This window comes from Mercenaria mercenaria, chromosome 2, assembly GCF_021730395.1.
Source record: "Mercenaria mercenaria strain notata chromosome 2, MADL_Memer_1, whole genome shotgun sequence".
NCBI classification, from domain to species: Eukaryota; Metazoa; Mollusca; class Bivalvia; order Venerida; family Veneridae; genus Mercenaria; species Mercenaria mercenaria.
In genome coordinates this window covers 86,947,800-86,968,599 of record NC_069362.1, presented here as the reverse complement: position 1 = coordinate 86,968,599, position 20,800 = coordinate 86,947,800, and the positions used below count along the sequence as shown (strand labels likewise).

At 37.2% G+C, this 20,800-nt stretch overlaps 1 protein-coding gene across 7 annotated transcripts in view; it reads left to right on the top strand.

The window, feature by feature from the left end:
• LOC123562338 (rho GTPase-activating protein 44-like) overlaps positions 1-20,800 on the top strand; it is a 76,499-nt gene that overhangs the window by 23,310 nt on the left and 32,389 nt on the right. For 6 of the 7 annotated variants that reach the window (XM_053537148.1, XM_053537143.1, XM_053537144.1 and 3 more), the window contains exons 2-12: positions 5-149; positions 3,324-3,400; positions 4,058-4,169; positions 4,905-4,981; positions 6,784-6,904; positions 9,389-9,457; positions 9,960-10,169; positions 10,700-10,747; positions 16,226-16,289; positions 16,524-16,608; positions 20,136-20,210. In XM_053537148.1, the coding sequence (XP_053393123.1) occupies positions 5-149; positions 3,324-3,400; positions 4,058-4,169; positions 4,905-4,981; positions 6,784-6,904; positions 9,389-9,457; positions 9,960-10,169; positions 10,700-10,747; positions 16,226-16,289; positions 16,524-16,608; positions 20,136-20,210 (1,083 nt within the window). Of the gene's footprint in view, positions 1-4; positions 150-3,323; positions 3,405-4,057; positions 4,170-4,904; positions 4,982-6,783; positions 6,905-9,388; positions 9,458-9,959; positions 10,170-10,699; positions 10,748-16,225; positions 16,290-16,523; positions 16,609-20,135; positions 20,211-20,800 lie in introns of those variants that run through there. The other variant, XM_053537146.1, reaches the window with a different exon arrangement.

The following is a 20,800-nucleotide window of genomic DNA, read 5'->3' as shown; positions in this document are numbered from 1 at the left end:
TCAGGGTTGAGAAGACCGAGGTTTTGTCTGATGATCTTCAGTCTTCAGAGAAAAAGGTAGAGCTGGTCAAACATGTTTCATCAAATACAGTCAAAAAGCTGGGAACCAGTCTGCTGGGCTCAGGAGCCAGTGATCCAGAAAAGAGACTTGTAAGTACATTCATGTACATATAAAAAGAATATGTGAATTTGATTAGTTATGATGTACGTATTATGTAATTTGCCTTTACATGTAATCGTACTAGTTTATAATACAGTGTATTGAAGGCCATTGATGACTCATCAAAATACAAGCTGTTGATAAATAGACAGAGAAAACTTAAGATTTACTTACATAATTACTTTGAAGCTTGCTAAAAACTGTATCATAGCTTTACAACTTCCTAATCTGTGTTTTTTGTCTAGTTTTACATCTGCATTTTTATACACCCATTTTGGAGAAATAGGACATATTATGTAATGGTGTGTGCATCTGTCTGTCTGCGGACCACATTTGTGTCCATAGAGTAACATAAGGACCATTCAAGGGCTTGACATTAAATTTTGTGTTTAAGTAGATGGTAATGAGACCATGTGCAGGGTGCATAAACTGGATCTGTAGGTCAAAGGTAAAGGTCAGAAATTGAGTTCAAAGGTCAAATCTGGTGACATTTGTGTCCAGAGCATAACTAAAAAGCAATCAAAGTATTGACTAAGTAAGTGGTGATAAGGTGATATGCAGAGGCAATGAAGGTCAAAGGTTAAGGTCACAAACTGTGCTCAAAAGTCAAATATGTCTATTTCATGTTCGGAGCATAACAGGTATTGACATGAAACTTGGAATATATAAGGTGTGATGGGATGACGTGCAGAGTGAAAGAGCCCATATTACTCCACTCTGTGCACACTTCCTCTCCCACAAACGACACCTGCCCATCCCCATATTAAAGACCCTTTAACAGAGCTCCAGATAAGCTGCGTATTTGCATACTTTGTATTTACACAATTAAAGTTGCAGAAAACCCAGTTGAATTCATACAGTGTGCGTACTGAAAAGCAATTAAAATTCCTAATACCCAGTTCACTAAAAATCGCTTGCGTATCGCATTTTCCATATTATAGAACGGGTACATGACTTCAATGCTAGACAACAGACTGGTAATACGCTATGGCTATTTATTGGAAAAAATCACATTCAGTCTGATCAGTGTTATTTGGACACTTTGAAAACAATAATTACACTGATAAAATAGCCACTTTTAGTACTAAAAGAGGACGCAGAAAAAAACATTGTTGCAGCACAAGCAAACAAAATAGAAAGATATTTTGTTGTTCAACAAAGACAGTTATCTGTTTGTGATGATATAGTGTCGCCGATAGTGGCTGACATCTTACAGAAGAGCACATATTGCGGTGAACACATCGTTCGGCATATTCAATTGTGGATGAATTGATCTCCGACTGCATTAAAAGTGCAAAAAACACGATGGAATGAAAGTATCACATATAACATTAAACGTTTACCCAATTTGTTTTAGCAGATACCCATTTAATTCTGAAAAGGCTGGGTAATAATATTATTTTCACCCAATTCAGATTTCCAATACCCAGTTCAGACAAAAAGTGATGGGTAAATACCCAATTGCACCAAAAGCTTATCTGGAGCTCTGCATAAAAATATATGCCAGTTTTGAAAAAAATGGGCCGATTATGTAATGGTGTGTGCTTCTGTCCATCTGATTGTCATATTAAATGCCCAAAGCACATCTTAAAAACCATTCAAGGTATCAACTTTAAATGTTACATATAGGTGATGGTGATTTGTTGATGAACACATTGCATCAGTCTGTGTTAATAACATACATTGAACATAACTGAAGAACTGTTTAAGGTATTGATTTGAAACTTGGAATATTATGTAGGTGGTGATGAGGGGAGGATATGCAGACTGCAATAACCTGCATTACTTATCAACCCTCTACAGCCTGTACCCATCCCAACATAAACCCACATAAACCAAATTTAAAAAATTCTTTCTTGTTCCTTAGTATCCTGTCAGTGGCATTGCAACAAAAAGAATGCCTGCCCCAACTCTCAATAGCTGACATTAAACTTCTGGCATAATATTACCCCACTTTGCAGCGCTCTTTAGTTTCAGTTTTGCCGCTTGTGCCTCAGTACCCTGTCACACCACCACAGCAAAAAAACACCCACCTGTTTCATCACCCATCCATCACCTCATTACCAATGCATCTGTCTGTCTGTCATTTTTCATGTCCCAAGTATAATTTAAAAACCACTGAAGGTATTGGCTAAAAGGACTTGGGGAAATAATATGGATATCAAATGCGTTTGTTGAAAAAATCAACAACAAAAAATCTGTTTCTGTATCAGAAATTGGTGCACTATAAAAAGCAGCCTTTGGTGGGGTAACTTATAATAACCAGGCTTTGGGGATGACCTTATGATGAAAGTACTTATATCATTATAATGATTTTTTTCTGTTAGACTATAATAAGTTTGAAGAAAAAATGTCTTTATTTTTTGATTGACCCGAGAAGCTGAAGGACAGAAATAGACTCTTGTATATTTCAGGACAAATCGAATCAGTCACATATAAATTCCTCCTTAATTGAATAATAAATGTCATAATCTTAACAGATGTGTTAATAATGCCATAAAAGATACATTCACATTCACCCCAATGATCTTGGCTGTGAATCATTCTGTCTTGGTAAAAGTAAGTTCACAATCTGAGTTGGAACATGAAAGACCAAATTTAAATTATCAATATCATGGCAATGTATTAGTGCACTCGCCAGATTTTGTCTGCTGTGAGAAATATATGTTGGCTTTGCAACAACTTTAAAGTGACAGATTTCAGACCAGAATTGGTTGTCCTATAAAAACATTGTTGTCAATTGATTTATTAGAATTTTTGCCATAAGTTTTGGAAGGAAACATATTTTTGTTAGCTGGGGATTCAGTTTTGGAATCAGTTTATGAAGGATAAAGACCAGTGCAGAAACATTCATACTAGTTTCATACAGAAAATACCCAGCTCAAAACCTTATGAAAAGTTATACTTTGGAATTTTCTCAGTGGTAATGATGATCCCATTTAATAGTATACACATCATTGGAGAATCATATAGTGTACCACAAAGTTAAGCAAATATAGTCAAAGTGTACAAGGAATGAGGCAATGTCAAACTCTGGATTAATTGTCACTCTTTGGGTTTATTATTAAAGAGTGACAACCAGTCAGAATAGCTCTAAACCTCAGCTTTATGAGTCAGGGTAGTCACAAACCTATAGTTATTGCATATTACTTTTATTGTTGTAGAAAAAGATGCCGGAGGCTGGTATTGGACACAGTATGATTGAGTCAGCTTCCTATTTAGGAAGTGAATGCATTATGGGGTAGGTACGATTTTGTTTAAATTTGAATTTTCTTTAAATTTCACATTCTTGTTTCAAAGTGGCATGACAATGAGGTTGAGGTCTCCAACTTGTTATCACTTCATCTTGCCTTCCAACTGTATGTTGAGGGCTTTGTAAGATTGAATTTTGCCATTTGAGGAAGCTGCCCAACTCTCCTCGAGAAAGTCAAGAGGGGCCTCTGTGGCCAAATGGTTGAAGTTGCTGACTTTAAATCACTAGCCCCTCATCGATGTAGGTTCGAGCCTCACTTGAGGTGTTGAATTCCTTATGTGAGGGAGCCATTCAGCTGGCTTATTGAAGGTAGGTGGTTCTACCCAGGTGCCTACCTGTGATGAAATAATGCACGGAGAGGCACCTACGGTCTTCCTGCACCATTGAAGCTGGGAGGTCTCTATATGACCTATAACTGATAATTATGTTGGTGCAACGTTAAATCCAACCCCAAAAAATAGTCAAAGGCTTTACCCAGGTTCTTGCCAACACAGTGGCTTGCTATGCAGTTATCAAAACAATATCTGTTGACTACATGGTTAATGACATTACATCAAAAACCACTTAAATTTGAATATGCATATGCATCCTTTGTATAATTATGTAGATGGGAAATAACCCAATTTTGCTTTATTGATTGTACAGACAGATGTACCAGATGTGTGGAAATTGTCAGAATTCCTTAGCCCAACAACATCTACAGTATGAGATTGATGTTGAAAAAAATGTGCTTGAACCACTTCAAGCTATAGTAGAGGTATATACTCTGATTTTTCAGTTTCTTAGACCCCTGAATACAAAGTTTAATGAGTTAGCGAGAGTCATCATAATGTAAGACTTAGTGGTCACGTAGTTGTTTGATCCATTGCAAAAGTTTGTAGAACAAACTGTTTTCTGATTTTAGGGGATTAGTGTGACATGCTTTTTTTTTCTGTGATGGACAAAGGTGGGGCACATATTCACCCATCAGCCCTCAAATTTGTGGTGTGAACTATTCAAGCTGTTTTTAGGTTACAATGAAACTTCATACATATGATCACTATTTTGTGGGTATATGGGGTACCCTCCTCAGTTAAGTTTGCGGATCGAACTACTTCATCAGTTTTAAATTATTTCCAGTGAATTTTCATACATATGACCACAATGAAATTTAGAAGTGCATGACATACTTTTTCTGGAATTGGCATTGTGTGAGTGTATCCTTGGCTCAGGTTGGTTCTCTTTTGGGTGAGACGGTACTGCTTTTATCACGCATTTCTAGCTGTCACAAAAGTTTATCAGGACTACTTGTGTTAAAGTGTTGGTTTTATTTAAAGTTTGTCTGTCCTTTTAGAAAGAAACAGACTCAAACCTAGTTTCGCATTTCTCTTTCATTGTCTAGATTTCGATATATGGTGCATTTATTGCCCTATAGATTTGGTTAATACAGTTTGTCTTGATTTTCTTTTACCTATTCTTCCTAATATATTTTGGAAAATTACAATGTTTTCAGAATGAAATTCCACAGATTTCCAAATTGAAAAAAGCTTTGGGTAAAGTGACATTAGATATGGACTCGGCTAAAAGCAGGTATGTTTAACTTTATGTTGTTTCTCTTTTATTTAGTAGAAGCCAGATAGAAGCTTAAATATTTACAAACTTTGAGATTTTCAAAATGTCTCAATCTTATTAGCTCACCTGAGCACAAAGTGCTCAGGGTGAGGTATTGTGATCGCTCACCGTCCGGCGTCCGTCCGTCCGTCCGTCCGTCCGTCCGTCTGTCCGTCCGTCCGTCGTCCGTCCACACTTTCCTTTAAACAACATCTCCTCCTAAACCAACAGGCCAATTTTGATGAAACTTCACAGGGATGTTCCTTGGATGGCCCCCTTTCAAAATTGTTCAAAGAATTGAATTCTATGCAGAACACTGGTTGCCATGGCAACCGAAAGGAAAAACTTTAAAAATCTTCTTCTCAAAAACCAGAAGACCTAGAGCTTAGATATTTGGTGTGAAGCATTGCCTAGTGGACCTCTACCAAGTTTGTTCAAATCATGACCCCGGGGTCAAAATTGACCCCGCCCCAGGGGTCACTTGATTTTACATAAGAAAATCTTAAAAAATCTTCTTCTCAAAAACCAGAAGCCTTAGAGCTTAGATATTTGACATGTAGCATTGCCTAGTGGACCTCTACTAAAATTGTTCAAATCATGACCCCGGGGTCAAAATTGACTCTGCCCCAGGGGGCACTTGATTTTACATAGGAAAATCTTCAAAAAATTTCTAAAAATAAACCAGAAGGCCTAAAGCTTAGATATTTCACATGTAGCATTGCCTAGTGGACCTCTACAAAATTTGTTCAAATCATGGCCCCCGGGGTCAAAATTGACCCCGCCCCAGGGGTCACTTGATTTTACATAAGAAAATATTTAAAAAATCTTCTTCTCAAAAACCAGAAGCCCTAGAGCTTAGATATTTGACATGTAGCATTGCCTAGTTGACCTCTACTAAAGTTGTTCAAATTATGACCCGGGGGTCAAAATTGACCCCGCCCTAGGGGTCACTTGACTTTACAACGGAAAATCTTCAAAAGTTTTCTAAAAACAAACCAGAAGGCCTAGAGCTTAGATATTTCACATGTAGCATTACCTAGTGGACCTCTACAAAATTTGTTCATATCATGACCCCCTGGGTCAAAATTGACCCCGCCCCAGAGGTCACTTGATTTTACATAGGAAAATCTTCAAAAATTTTCTAAAAATAAACTAGAAGGCGTAGAGACTAGATATTTGACATGTAGCATTGCCTAGTGGACCTCTACAAAATTTATTCAAACCTTGTCCCCCGGGGTCAAAATTGACTCCGCCCTAGGGGTCACTTGATTTTACATAGGAAAATCTTAAAAAAAAATTCTAAAAATAAACCAGAAGGCCTAGATCTTAGATATTTGACATGTAGCATTGCCTATTAGACTTTTACAAAGTTTATTCAAATCATGACCCCTGGGGTCAAATTGACCCTGCCCCATGGGGTTACTTGATTGTACATAGAAAAATCTTCAAAATTTTCTAAAAATAAACCAGAAGAGCTTAGATATTTGACATGTAGCATTGCCTAGTGGACCTCTACAAAAAGTTTTCAAATCTTGTTTTTAAAGTTACTTAAAGAAAATTTCAACTATATTTTCTCATAATTCTTTTGATTGATTTCTATTATGATCTTTTGACCTTGAAGACTTGTCCTTAAGTGCAATGATAACAGGTGAGCGATATAGGGCCATCATGGCCCTCTTGTATTGATACAAAACCTTTAAATGTTTTATTGCCTTGTTAGACCAGGAACTGGCAGGATGTTTATATTCAGACATAATTTCCTGCTTATTGATTACTTTCAGATACAACAATGCTGTACGACAGACACAGGTTCCAGGGGTTAATATGGTGTCTGCTTCAGCCAAAGTTGATACACTTAAAGATGAGCTTGAAGATACCGTGAGCCGTGTAGAACAAGCCAAGGTTAGTAATGTGAAATACGTCATCAATGTGGACCAGGTCATAGTTAGAAGTGTAGGACGGGCCATGGTTAGCAAAGTAGAACAAGCTAAGGTTAATTAATGCAGACCAGATGAAGCTTAATAATGTGAGAGAGCCAAGGTCAGCAGCCAAGATTGTCGATGTAGAACAGGCCAGGGTTAAGAGTGTAGATTAGGCAAATGTTAGCAATATAGACCAGGCCAAGGCTAGCAAGTTAGATCAGACCAAGGTAAGCAGTGTAGAACAGATCAAGGTTAGTATTTTAGGATGGGCCATGGTTAGCAATGAAGGACAGTATCAGGTTAGCAGTGTAGACAAGACTATGGTAAACATTGTAGAACAAGGGAAGGATAGCAGCATAGGATGGGCCAAGGTTAGCGATGTAGAACAAGCCAAAGATAGCAATGTAGGATAGACCAGGGTTAGCAGTGTAGGACAGACCAAGGTTAGCATTGTAGAACAGACCAAGTTTAGTGATGTAGAACAAGCCAAGGATAGGAAGGTAGAACAGACCAAGGTTATCAGTGTAGGACAGACCAAGGTTAACATTGTAGAACAGACCAAGGTTATCAGTGTAGGACAGACCAAGGTTAACATTGTAGAACAGACCAAGGTTATCATTGTAGAACAGACCAAGGTTATCAGTGTAGGACAGACCAAGGTTAACATTGTAGAACAGACCAAGGTTATCATTGTAGAACAGACCAAGGTTATCAGTGTAGGACAGACCAAGGTTAACTTTGTAGGACAGACCAAGGTTAACATTGTAGAACAGACCAAGGTTATCAGTGTAGGACAGACCAATGTTATCAGTGTAGGACAGACCAAGGTTATCAGTGTAGGACAGACCAAGGTTAACATTGTAGAACAGACCAAGGTTATCAGTGTAGGACAGACCAAGGTTATCAGTGTAGGACAGACCAAGGTTAACATTGTAGAACAGACCAAGGTTAGCAGTGTAGGACAGACCAAGGTTAACAATGTAGAACAGACCAAGGTAAGCGACGTAGAACAAACCAAGGATAGGCCAAGGTTAGCATTGTAAAACAGACCAAGGATAGCAAGATGAAACCCTTCAAGGTAAGCATTGAAGGATAGGGCAAGGTTAGCAGTGTAGATCAGGTTAGCAATGTAGAACACACCAAGGTAAGCAATGTAGACCAGGCCAGGGTTAGCGGGGTAGAACACACCAAGTCTAGCAATGCAGAAGAGACCAAGGTTAGCTTTGTAGAACAGACTAAGAATAGCAGTGTAGATCAGACTAAGGTAAGCAAAGTTAAACACACCAAGGTTAGCAGTGTTGATCAAAGGTTAGCAATCTAGAACACACAGAGGTTATCAATGTACAGGAGACCAAGGTTAGCATGGTAGAACAGACTAAGGTTAGCAGTGTAGAACACACCAGGGTTAGCAGTGTAGAACACACCAAGGTTTGCAAGGTAGAGCAGACTATGGTCAGCAATGTAGAACACACCAAGGTCAGCAGTGTAGAACACACCAAGGTTAGCAGTGTAGATCAGACTATGGTTAGCAAGGTAGAACACACCAAGGTCAGCAATGTAGAGCAGACCAAGTTTAGCACTGTAGAACACACCAAGGTTAGCACTGTAGAACACACCAAGGTTAGCAGTGTAGATCAGACTATGGTTAGCAATGTAGAACACACCAAGGTTAGCAAGGTAGAACAGACCAAGGTTAGCAAGGTAGAACACACCAAGGTTAGCAAGGTAGAACAGACCAAGGTTAGCAAGGTAGAACACACCAAGGTCAGCAATGTAGAGCAGACCAAGTTTAGCAATGTAGAACACACCAAGGTTAGCACTGTAGAACACACCAAGGTTAGCAGTGTAGATCAGACTATGGTTAGCAATGTAGAACACACCAAGGTTAGCAATGTAGATCAGACTAAGGTTAGCAATGTAGAACACACCAAGGTCAGCAATGTAGAGCAGACCAAGTTTAGCAAGGTAGAGCACACAAAGGTTAGCATTGTAGAACAGGTCAGGTTTAGCAGTGTAAAACAGGCAAAAGTTGGTATTAAACTCTCAAATGAAAACACTAATTACATACACTTTGTCATACAATTAAGGGCAAATTTGTGTAATGGGCTTGACAGCTTGGCCATACAGAATGATATCTGAATTGTATCTTGAAGCCCCTGGTTTTGAGGCTTGGTCTAACTTGGCATTTTTCTCAATCTGTTATATCTTCACATATTAGTAACAAAATATTCAGAAGAATAGCACAAAATTGTTTAGACTTTCCTACAAGCAACTGGCTTGGAAAAACTTGTCTTTATGTTAACTATTTATTGAACTGTTAGACTTCTCAAAATATCATTCACCAAAAACATTTCTTTCAGTTACAACAAACTTGAAATGTTAAGGTTCATTATTATCCTGATATTGGGTGAACTTAAACTGTTTACTGCTTTTTTTTTCATGTTTCATATGTTTTATATTATAGGATGCTTATACAACTGGGATCTTTAACTTTATTTCTAAAGAAGCAGAGCATAGCCAGAACCTTCTAAATGTAAGTAGTTTTAAAACTGAATGTCATCATTACATACATCTGTAACAATGTACTGTGACATCATTTAGTTTCATTTGCACGGAATTTAGTGTGTTTGGGCAATGTGGTTATTTGTGGGGATATAAATTGAAAACCGTTTGTAAATGTCATTATTGCATACATCTATAAAGATATATCTGCAATTGTGTACTGCTTTAATAAGATATTTGGTAACAAATAAAACTTGAAAATAATTTTGATATTATGTTCTTGCAAATATGCAATATTTTATTAACTTGTGGGTTATCGCATTAGTCCATTTTGGTATTACTGACTGAAATAAAAGTATTTTTTGATAATTTGACAAAATTATGAAAAAGTAGACAACTCCTCTATAAAACTTTACTAGTTCTGTAAGTTTGTCATTAGCTTTAGGTCAGTTTCTGATGTGCACAGATCATAAATTATGAAACTGTTTTCATCTGGATATTGTTTGTATTTCAATTATTTATATCATTTTCAGTTACTTGAAGCTCAAGCCAGTTATCACCAACAAGCTTTAGCCATAATAGAGAAATGTATACCAAAAATGCGCGAGTCACTTAGTTGCAATCCAGTTAAACCAGTATACGGTGTGCCGTTAGAGGAACATTTACGTGTAACCAATCGTGATATAGCACAAGTCTTAGAGGCTTGTGTTTGTTTCCTACTGGAAATGGGCTTAGAGGAAGAGGTAAAGTATATCAATTTTTCTTTTTTTCCTAGTATCATATACAATTATTACACTTTCAAGGGAGTTGCTGTTGTAGTGCAGCTGACACCCAGACTGCAGAAAATGGTCTCAAATGTTGGTTAAAGCAGAATTTTACCATAGCTACACAATTTTTAGCTCGACTATACAAAGTATTTGGAGAGTAACTCTGCTCCTCAGCATCAGCAACAGCATTGGCGTCCTGCTGCGTCAACACCTTGGTTAAAGTTTTGATGCACTTTCTCTTTAATTTTGTAATTACTTGATTGATGAAATATAATAACCATTTTCGGCATTCTTTTGTTTATAACGAAAAATTAATCAAAATAGAGGGACAACACGCCTGAACACTGGATAGGTTTTAATATATTTATTTATAGATCGACTAGTTTCGGTTCTCTAAGAACCTTCATCAGGATCTTTTGTTTATGTGTAAAAGATCTTTCAAGGTTTGCAAAGGTTTATGAACGCCTAGTATGACAGGCATTATAACATTGCCCTTGCTATTTCAGGGTTTGTTTAGAATAGCTGGGATGGCATCAAAATTAAAGAAATTAAAGGTATGTGTTTGAGTCATTCTTAAGATCTTCAGGTAGATGAACACTGGTAATAATATGGTGTTATAGCTCATTTTGTAGTTTGTCCATGAGCTGGCTTTGAATCTGTTCATTGTTATGTGTAAAGTTTTACTTACACTTACAGTAAAAAGCTTTTAGGAAGAAACATTATCAATCAATATGAACCAGTGTACATGATAAAAAGGTATGTAGGTTTTTATGCCCCCGAAGGGAGGCATATAGTTTTTGAACCGTCGGTCTGTCAGTCGGTCTGTCGGTCTGTCCGCAATTTTTGTGTCCGGTCCATATCTTTGTCATCGATGGATGGATTTTCAAATAACTTGGCATGAATGTGTACCACAGTAAGACGACGTGTCACGCGCAAGACCCAGGTCCGTAGCTCAAAGGTCAAGGTCACACTTAGACTTTAAATGTCATTTTTCATGATAGTTGGGCGTGTCCGGTCCATATCTTTGTCATCGATGGATGGATTTTCAAATAACTTGGCTTGAATGTGTACCACAGTAAGACGACGTGTCCCACGCAAGACCCAGGTCTGTAGCTTAAAGGTCAAGGTCACACTTAGACGTTAAAGGTCATTTTTCATGATAGTTGGGCGTGTCTGGTCCATATCTTTGTCGTCCATGGATGGATTTTCAAGTAACTGCACATGAATGTATGGCACAGTAAGACAACGTGTCGCATGCAAGACCCAGGTCTGTAGCTTAAAGGTCAAGGTCACACTTAGACGTTAAAGGTCATATTTCATGATAGTGCATTGATGGGCGTGTCCGGTCCATATCTTTGTCATTCATGCATGGATTTTAAAATAACTGCGCATGAATGTGTGGCACAGTAAGATGACGTGTCGCGCACAAGACCCAGATCCGTAGGTCAAAGGTCCTAAACTCTAACATCGGCCATAACTATTCATTCAAAGTGCCTTCGGAGGCATGTATCATCCTATGGAGACAGCTCTTGTTTACATGAGAAAATGGCCAAAGTTTTTGGAAGTTTCAAAAGTTTATTGCACCATATAAGTAAAATAACTTGCTTCCAGGACTTTGAAATTTGCCAGTTTCTCATTTGAGATTGATTTTAACTTCAGACTGGTATATAAATTTACTGAAAAAAAAAAATCAGTTCAGAAAATGAAAAAGCGCCAGAAATTGGTTGGAAATCACATATTGTGATACCAAATGTATAGCCTCTAGAAATAATGTTGCTACCTACTTACTTACTTACTTACTAACTTACTTACTTTTTAGCTCACCTGTCACAAAGTGACAAGGTGAGCTTTTGTGATCGCGCGTCGTCCGTCCGTCCGTGCGTGCGTCCGTCCGTCCGTAAACTTTTGCTTGTGACCTCTCTAGAGGTCACATTTTTCATGGGATCTTTATGAAAGTTGGTCAGAATGTTCATCTTGATGATATCTAGGTCAAGTTCGAAACTGGGTCACGTACCGTCAAAAACTAGGTCAGTAGGTCTAAAAATAGAAAAACCTTGTGACCTCTCTAGAGGCCATATATTTCACAAGATCTTCATTAAAATTGGTCAGAATGTTCAACTTGATGATATCTAGGTCAAGTTCGAAACTGGGTCATGAGCCATCAAAAACTAGGTCAGTAGGTCTAAAAATAGAAAAACCTAGTGACCTATCTAGAGGCCATATATTTCACAAGATCTTCATGAAAATTGGTCAGAATGTTCACCTTGATGATATTTAGGTCAAGTTCGAAACTGGGTCACGTGCCATCAAAAACTAGGTCAGTAGGTCTAAAAATAGAAAAACCTTGTGACCTCTCTAGAGGCCATATATTTAATAAGATCTTCATGAAAATTGGTCAGAACGTTCACTCTGATGATATCTAGGTCAAGTTCGAAACTTGGTCACGTGCCATCAAAAACTAGGTCAGTTGGTCAAATAATAGAAAAACCTTGTGACCTCTCTAGAGGCCATATTTTCATGGGATCTGTATGAAAGTTGGTCTGAATGTTCATCTTGATGATATCTAGGTCAAGTTCGAAACTGGGTCACATGCGGTCAAAAACTAGGTCAGTAGGTCTAAAAATAGAAAAACCTTGTGACCTCTCTAGAGGCCATATATTTCATGAGATCTTCATGAAAATTGGTCAGAACGTTCACCTTGATGATATCTAGGTCAGGTTCGAAATTGGGTCACGTGCCGTCAAAATCTAGGTCAGTAGGTCAAATAAAAGAAAAACCTTGTGACCTCTCTAGAGGCCATATTTTTCATGGGATCTGTATGAAAGTTAGTCTGAATGTTCATCTTGATGATATCTAGGTCATGTTCGAAAGTGGGTCACGTGCCCTCAAAAACTAGGTCAGTAGATCAAATAATAGAAAAAACCTTGTGACCTCTCTAAAGGCCATATTTTTCATGGGATCTGTATGAAAATTGGTCTGAATGTTCATCTTGATGATATCTAGGTCAAGTTCGAAACAGGGTCACGTGCGGTCAAAAACTAGGTCAGTAGGTCTAAAAATAGAAAAACCTTGTGACCTCTCTAGAGGCCATACTTGTGTATGGATCTCCATAAAAATTGGTCAGAATGTTCACCTTGATGATATCTAGGTCAAGTTTGAAACTGGGTCACGTGCCTTAAAAAACCAGGTCAATGGGTCAAATAATAGAAAAACCTTGTGGCCTCTCTAGAGACCATATTTTTCAATGGATCTTCATGAAAATTGGTCAGAATTTTTATCTTGATAATATCTAGGTCAAGTTCAAAACTGGGTCACATGAGCTCAAAAACTAGGTCACTATGTCAAATAATAGAAAAAACAAGTCATACTCAAAACTGGGTCATGTGGGAAGGTGAGCGATTCAGGACCATCATGGTCCTCTTGTTTATAGACATATCATAATATACTGGTATAGCTGTAATACTGCACATTCAGAAAAATAGTTCTGCATATGAATACAGTGGATAAGTTAGCTCCTATTGAAGTGAATTTGACAAGGACTGATAAGAGCTCAAAACTTCAGAAGCCTGGCTAAGGGCTTTCCCTTGGAAATTTTGATGAGAGGTCATCATGACCCCTTCATGTTTGGCTCTGGGAGTCATTTTCAATTTGAGGCAGTCATTTTTAGCTCATCTGATTTTTTAGCTCCACTGTTCGGAGAATAGGGGTGCTATTCTACTCGCCCCGGCGTTACCTTTCTTGGTTAAAGTTTTCCAGCAACCTTTGTTTTCTGTCATATCTTTGTTACTATTGCTTATATCTTACTGTAACTTCACATAAACGTTGTCTAGCATACAAACAAAGTATGTGCAGGGGCTGGGCCCATTATACCCAAGGTCAAGGTCACAAAGTTGTTATACTTGGAATTATTTTCATGTTAAATTTTTTTGAAAGCTTCGTTTATCTTTGGTACTTTAAAAGATAATGACTTGAAATTAAAAATATTTCTTTATAATCATCATCTGCATGTGTGGTTACAAACCCCATAACTCTAATTGTACTTTTGACAGAATTATGCCCCTTTTGTACTTAAAGTTTTTTTGCAATCTTCGCTTTCTGGATATAACTTTAATGCAATATAAGATAAAGACTTGAAACTTAAAATGTATCTTTATCATCATCATCTGCATGTGTGGTAGCAATCCCCACAACTCTGATTTGTATTTTTGACCAAATTATGCCCCTTTCATACTTATATTTTTTAACAAACTTCGTTTTCTGGACATAACTTTGGTACTATATCCTTTCCGCAGCCTTAACGTACTAAAACGTATTAGCGTCTGATGGCCCTTTCACGCTTCTGTAGAAACAACATTTATTACACGAAACTTATTTTGAAAATATTTCTGAAATGTCTAGGTCTGCAGCTTTCAAATACAGTTATATCTTACATCTGAGGCATATACTGACACTCCCAGACAACATCAAAAATGACATTTTGAGCGATTTGATGAAGTTCCAAAATTATCAATGTACCCTTGGTCCATTGTGGACCACTGTGGGATTTGTGTTTATCCAGAGCTCAAATACTTTTTCATAGATTAAAAGCTGACATGCTGTGCTAAAGCCCAGGTAATTTCAATTCGTAATAAAGTGCTGAAAATTGGCTCTCCAATAGCAAAACAAAAAAAAAACAAAAAAGAAGTCCACGCGCATACATTTAGATGGGGTGACCCCTGACTATCTACGAATCAAAATGTGGCTTTCGTTTTCAAGTTTAGCATTTCCAATTTCATTTTATTTACTTTCGGAAATAGCTGGAGGTCGAGTGTCGTCATTTTCTGTGTTGTCAAAAACATACATATACCTGGCGAGATTGCATAAATATGTGCTGGCCGTCCTAAGGATTAAGATAATGACTTGAAACTCAAAATATATCTTTACCATCATCATCTTCATGTGTGGTAACAAACATTGTAACTCTAATTTGTGTTCTTGACAGAATTATGCCCCTTGGTGTATCTTCCTTTTAAAGTAGAGGTCTCTAATTGAGACTTCTATTCATTTTACTGTCAAATCCCCGAATAGTGGAGAGCACTGACTTACAGACAGCTCTTGTTGAGAAAAAAAGATTAGTTATTGTCATTACTTGATAGGTGTCAGCATTGCGTGGTTAAGTTTTGTATTTAGGTCAGCTTTTCTACTAAACTGTCGAAGCTATTGCTTTAAAACTTGCAACACTTGTTCACCATCAATAGCTGACTCTGTACAGCAAGAAACTTAACTCCATTCTGCTTTTTTCAAGAATTATGGCCCCTTTTGGACTTAGAAAATATCCAATTTCTTTGTTAAGTTTTGCGTTTAGGTCAATTTTCCTCTTTAACAGTCAAAGCTATTGCTTTAAAACTTTGAGCAGTTATTTGCCATTAAAAGCTGACTATGCGCAGCAAGTACTGTAACTCTATATTGCTTTTTGCAAGCATTATGGCCCCTAGAAAATCTATTATATAGAGACTAAAAAATCAGATGAGTATCTGCACCCGCAAGGCGGTGCTCTTGTTTATAATTAGTATGAACAGTTGAAAAAAGAAGCAAAAGAAATAAATGTTTATGGAGTTGTCTAACAAGAGTTTATGCGTTGACGTGGTGAGAACTTCATTTTACAGTTCATGTTTTCAATAAAAAGCCAGTTATGTTTGTTAAAGCAAATGCTAATACACACAAATTGTTTGTCTTTAACCCAGTAAAGCAGCATTGAAACTATATGAGCCGTGCCATGGGAAAACCAACATAGTGGGTATGCGACCAGCATGGATCCAGACCAGCCTGCGCATCCGTGCAGTCTGGTCAGGCTCCATGCTGTTCGCTTTTAAAGCCTATTGGAATTGGAGAAACTATTAGCGAACAGCATGGATCCTGACCAGACTGCGCGGATGCGCAGGCTGGTCTGGATCCATGTTGGTCGCATACCCACTATGTTGGTTTTCCCATGGCACGGCTCAATTATGCTGGTCAAGTAAATTAGAGTTTAGATTTTTTCTTCAAATTTTCAGGCATCATTTGATGCTGGTATAATATTTGAAGACAGTGGAGAACTAGATCCTCATACTGTTGCAGGTACGTGCACTGACTCATCTTTTTAGAGTTTTGATACCTTAAAACTACTTTTTTAGTTTTACCATTTTTTCTTCAATACTAAAAATACATGCATTGTTTGGACATAAACCAGGTAAAATTTTATTTGTTAAAGATACTACAGAATTTGTTGTCCATTCATTATCTTTAATATATATATATATGAATGGACTTTGAAAATATTTGATATACTTTGAAACTTTATTTTTACATCAGGAGCATGTAAACAGTACTTGAGAGAACTTCCAGAACCTCTACTGACATTTAAACTATTCCCTGATTTCATGGCTGCTGCTCAACAGTAAGTGAATTTCTCCTCATTTTGTTAAAATTTGCCATTGCCGTGTCATACTCAGAAGTTTGTTAATAGCTTTCTCTTATTTCATGGATGTTTCAGGGAAGTTGATGGTTTTACGGGATTGCCCAACCTCACTTGACATACATGGCTCATTAATTTAGTCAAATGTAAATGGAAACATCAGGAGAATCCAAGTGATATACATTTAGTTGTGTAATAGATGTTAATATTGCCAGTTAATGGCAGTACTGCTGCAAGACACGCAACCTATAATATGCTTTCTTTGGGGCTTCTTACTTTCAGTAAATGTAACCAATTCCCTGATGATACTTTCAGTAAATGAAAACTGTTCCCTGAAGTTACATTTAGTTAATGAAACCTGTTCCCTGATGATTCAGTAAATGTAACCTGTTCCCTGTTGATACCTTCAGTAAAAGTAACTTGTTTTCTAATGATACTTTCAGTAAATGTAACCTGTTCCCAGATGATACTTTCAGTAAATGTAACCTGTCCCCTGATGATACTTTCTGTAAATGTGATCTGTTCCCTCATGATACTTTCAGTAACTTTAACCTGTCCCCCGATGATACTTTCAGTAAATGTAACCTGTCCCCTGATAATACTTTCAGTAAATGTGAACTGTTCCCTCATGATACTTTCAGTAAATGTAACCTGTCTCCTTAATATGTTACCTGATGATACTTCCAGTAATTTTAACCTGTCCCCTTATGATACTTCCAGTTTATGTGACTTGTCCCCTGATAATATATTCAGTAAGTGTAACCTGTTCCCTGATGATACTTTTAGTAAATGTATCCTGTTTTCTGACGATACTTCCAGTAAATGTAATATGTTCCCTGATGATACTTCCAGTAAATGTAACCTGTTCCCTGATGATATTTTTAGTAAATGTTACCTGTCCCCAGATGATACTTACAGTAAATGTATCATGTTCCCTGCTGATACTTCCAGTAAATGTAACCTATTCCCTTATGATACTTTCAGTAAATGTAACTTGTTCCCAGATGATACATTCAGTAAATATAACCTTTTCCCTGATGATACTTTCAGTAAATGTTACCTGTCCCCTGGTGATACTTTCAGTAAATGTTACCTGTTCCCTGATGATACTTTCAGTAAATATTACCTGTCCTCTGATGATACCTTCAGTAAATGTAACCTGTCCCCTTATGATACTTTCAGTATATGTGACTTGTCCCCTGATAACAATTCAGTAAATGTAACCTGTTCCCTGATGATAATTTCAGTAAATGTATCCTGTTCCCTGATGGTACTTTTAGTAAATGTAACCTGTTCCCTGATGATACTTTCAGTAAATGTAACCTGTTCCCTGATGATACTTTCAGTTAATATAATGTGTTCCCTGATGATACTTTCAGTAAATGTAACCTGTCCCCAGATGATACTTTCAGTTAATGTAACCTGTTTCCTGGTGATACTTCCAGTTAATGTAACCTGTTCCCTGATGATACTTCCAGTAAATGTAACTTGTCCCCTGATGATACTTTCAGTAAATATAATGTGTTCCCTGTTGATACTTCCAGTTAATGTAACCTGTTCCCTAATGATACTTTCAGTAAATGTAACCTGTCCCCTGATGATACTTTCAGTAAATGTAACCTGTCCCCTGATGATACTTCCAGTAAATATAATGTGTTCCCTGCTGATACTTCCAGTTAATGTGACCTGTCCCCTGATGATACTTCCAGTAAATGTAACCTGTCCCCTGATGATACTTTCAGTAAATATAATGTGTTTCCTGTTGATATTTTCAGTAAATGTAACCTGTCCTCTGATGATACTTCCAGTAAATGTAACCTGTCCCCTGATGATACTTTCAGTAAATATAATGTGTTCCCTGTTGATATTTTCAGAAAATGTAACCTGTCCCCTGATGATACTTTCAGTAAATGTAACCTGTCCCCTGATGATACTTCCAGTAAATATAATGTGTTCCCTGTTGATACTTCCAGTTAATGTAACCTGTTCCCTGATGATACTTTCAGTAAATATAGTGTGTTCCCTGTTGATACTTCCAGTTAATGTAACCTGTTCCCTGTTGATACTTCCAGTAAATGTAACCTGTCTCCTGATGATACTTCCAGTTAATGCAACCTGTCCCCTGATGATACTTCCAGTAAATGTAACCTGTCCCCTGATGATTCTTTCAGTAAATATAATGTGTTCCCTGTTGATACTTCCAGTTAATGTAACCTGTTCCCTGATGATACTTCCAGTAAATGTAACCTGTCCCCTGATGATACTTCCAGTAAATGTAACCTGTCCCCTGATGATACTTTCAGTAAATATAATTTGTTCCCTGTTGATATTTTCAGTAAATGTAACCTGTTCCCTGATGATACTTTAAGAAAGTGTAACCTGTTCCCTTATAATACTTGCAGTAAATGTAGCCTGTTTCCTGATGATTCTTTCAGTAATGTAACATGTTCCCTGTTTTCTGTAAGAAATAGCCTGTTCCCTATTGATGCTTTTAGTAAATCTTATCTGTTACCTGATGATGTGTAGGAACTTGTTCTCTGCCAAAAGATATTCTGTATTCACAGATGAAATGCCTCTACTTTAAAACCACTATGCCAGACCTTTACTTTTTAGAAAGTAGGCATGGTGTATAGTAGGATTTTAAACTTAGTTTTATAAGTTTATACATTGTGATGTTTATCATTAGACATTGATATCTTACTTCATATTAAAAAAATTTAGATGTAAAGCAAAGTCTTGTGTCAAGTTCACCTTTTGGGTTGGAAACCAATTTTTCCACCTTTCAAGTTCTTTTATCAAAACATAACTATTGATTAATTAAGTTCTACCATTCTTTGTAAGTACTGTTGGGTAAATCACTTACTAATTTTAGATAGCTCATCGTAATATCCAAACAGTGAACAGAAATTACTGAGCAGTGTCTTATAACAATGGTCGTGGGAAACTGATTCACCGTATGAACTTGGAGTTTCACTTACAATCTTTTTGATGTTAATAATTATTGCACTTTGTTCACTTCCTTGTTTAACTGTGAGATGAATGTATTAAAGTAATAGATACATGTTGTGTGTTGAAAGGAGAACTAAACTGTGTCAAGTGCGTATTAATGAAGAGATAGATACCACAGTCTGTTGATCAAGTCTTTGGTAATTTTTGTCAGGAGTTCTGGTTTCCAAAGGTGTGATTCAGGGGACAAAATCCACAATGTAAAATAATGAGTACACTATAAAAGAAGGGCTATAGTCTTCATAGTACTGCAGTTGTACAGTAGTTTAGATTAAAAAAAAAACATTGGTGCCTATTTACGTTTTCAAATGTTAAATACTAGTGTTTGGGTTTTATCCATTTTTGAAAATCTCCCTTTGTGAATTTGTTAAACTTAAAAGTTACAGATCAATGTTAGTAAAGGTCTGAATAATTCATTTCATGATATACTGACTTACTATGGTGACCCTAAGAATCACTTATAAATTTGTCCCAAAAAATAAAGTTGCATTTGTTTGTTTCAGGCCAGCAGACCAGAGGTTGCAAGCATTGTGGTGTGTTGTAGATAGATTACCAAAACCAAATTATGATAATTTTAGGTAAGTTGTCCTTGCCATGTTTTAATATCAATGTTTATACAGTTTGGAATATCATCACCATGGAAGAGTTTATTAATACCCCGCCGCAAGTGGTGGGGGGTTATAGGAATGGTCTCCGTCCGTCCTTCCATCTGTCAGTAACATTTTGTGTCCGCTCTGTATCTCCTAAACCCCTTGAAGGATTTTCATGAAACTTGGGTCAAATGATCATCTCATGAAGATGATGTGCAGAACTCATGAGTCAGCCATGTCAACATAAGGTTAAGGTCACAACTCGGGGTCAAAGGTTTGAGCCTTCCATTTTGTGTCCGCTCTGTATCTCCTAAACCGCTTGAAGGATTTTTATGATATTTGGATCAAATGATCATCTCATCAAGACGATGTGCAGCACTCATGATTCAGCCATGTCTGCTCAAGGTCAAGGTCACAACTTAAGGTCAAATGTTTGAGCCTTCCATTTTGTGTCCGCTCTGTATCTCCTAAACCCCTTGAAGGATTTTCATGATTCTTGGGTCAAATGATCACTTCATCAAGACGATATGCAGAACATGTGTCAGTCATGTCGGCTCAAGGTCAAGGTCACAACTCAA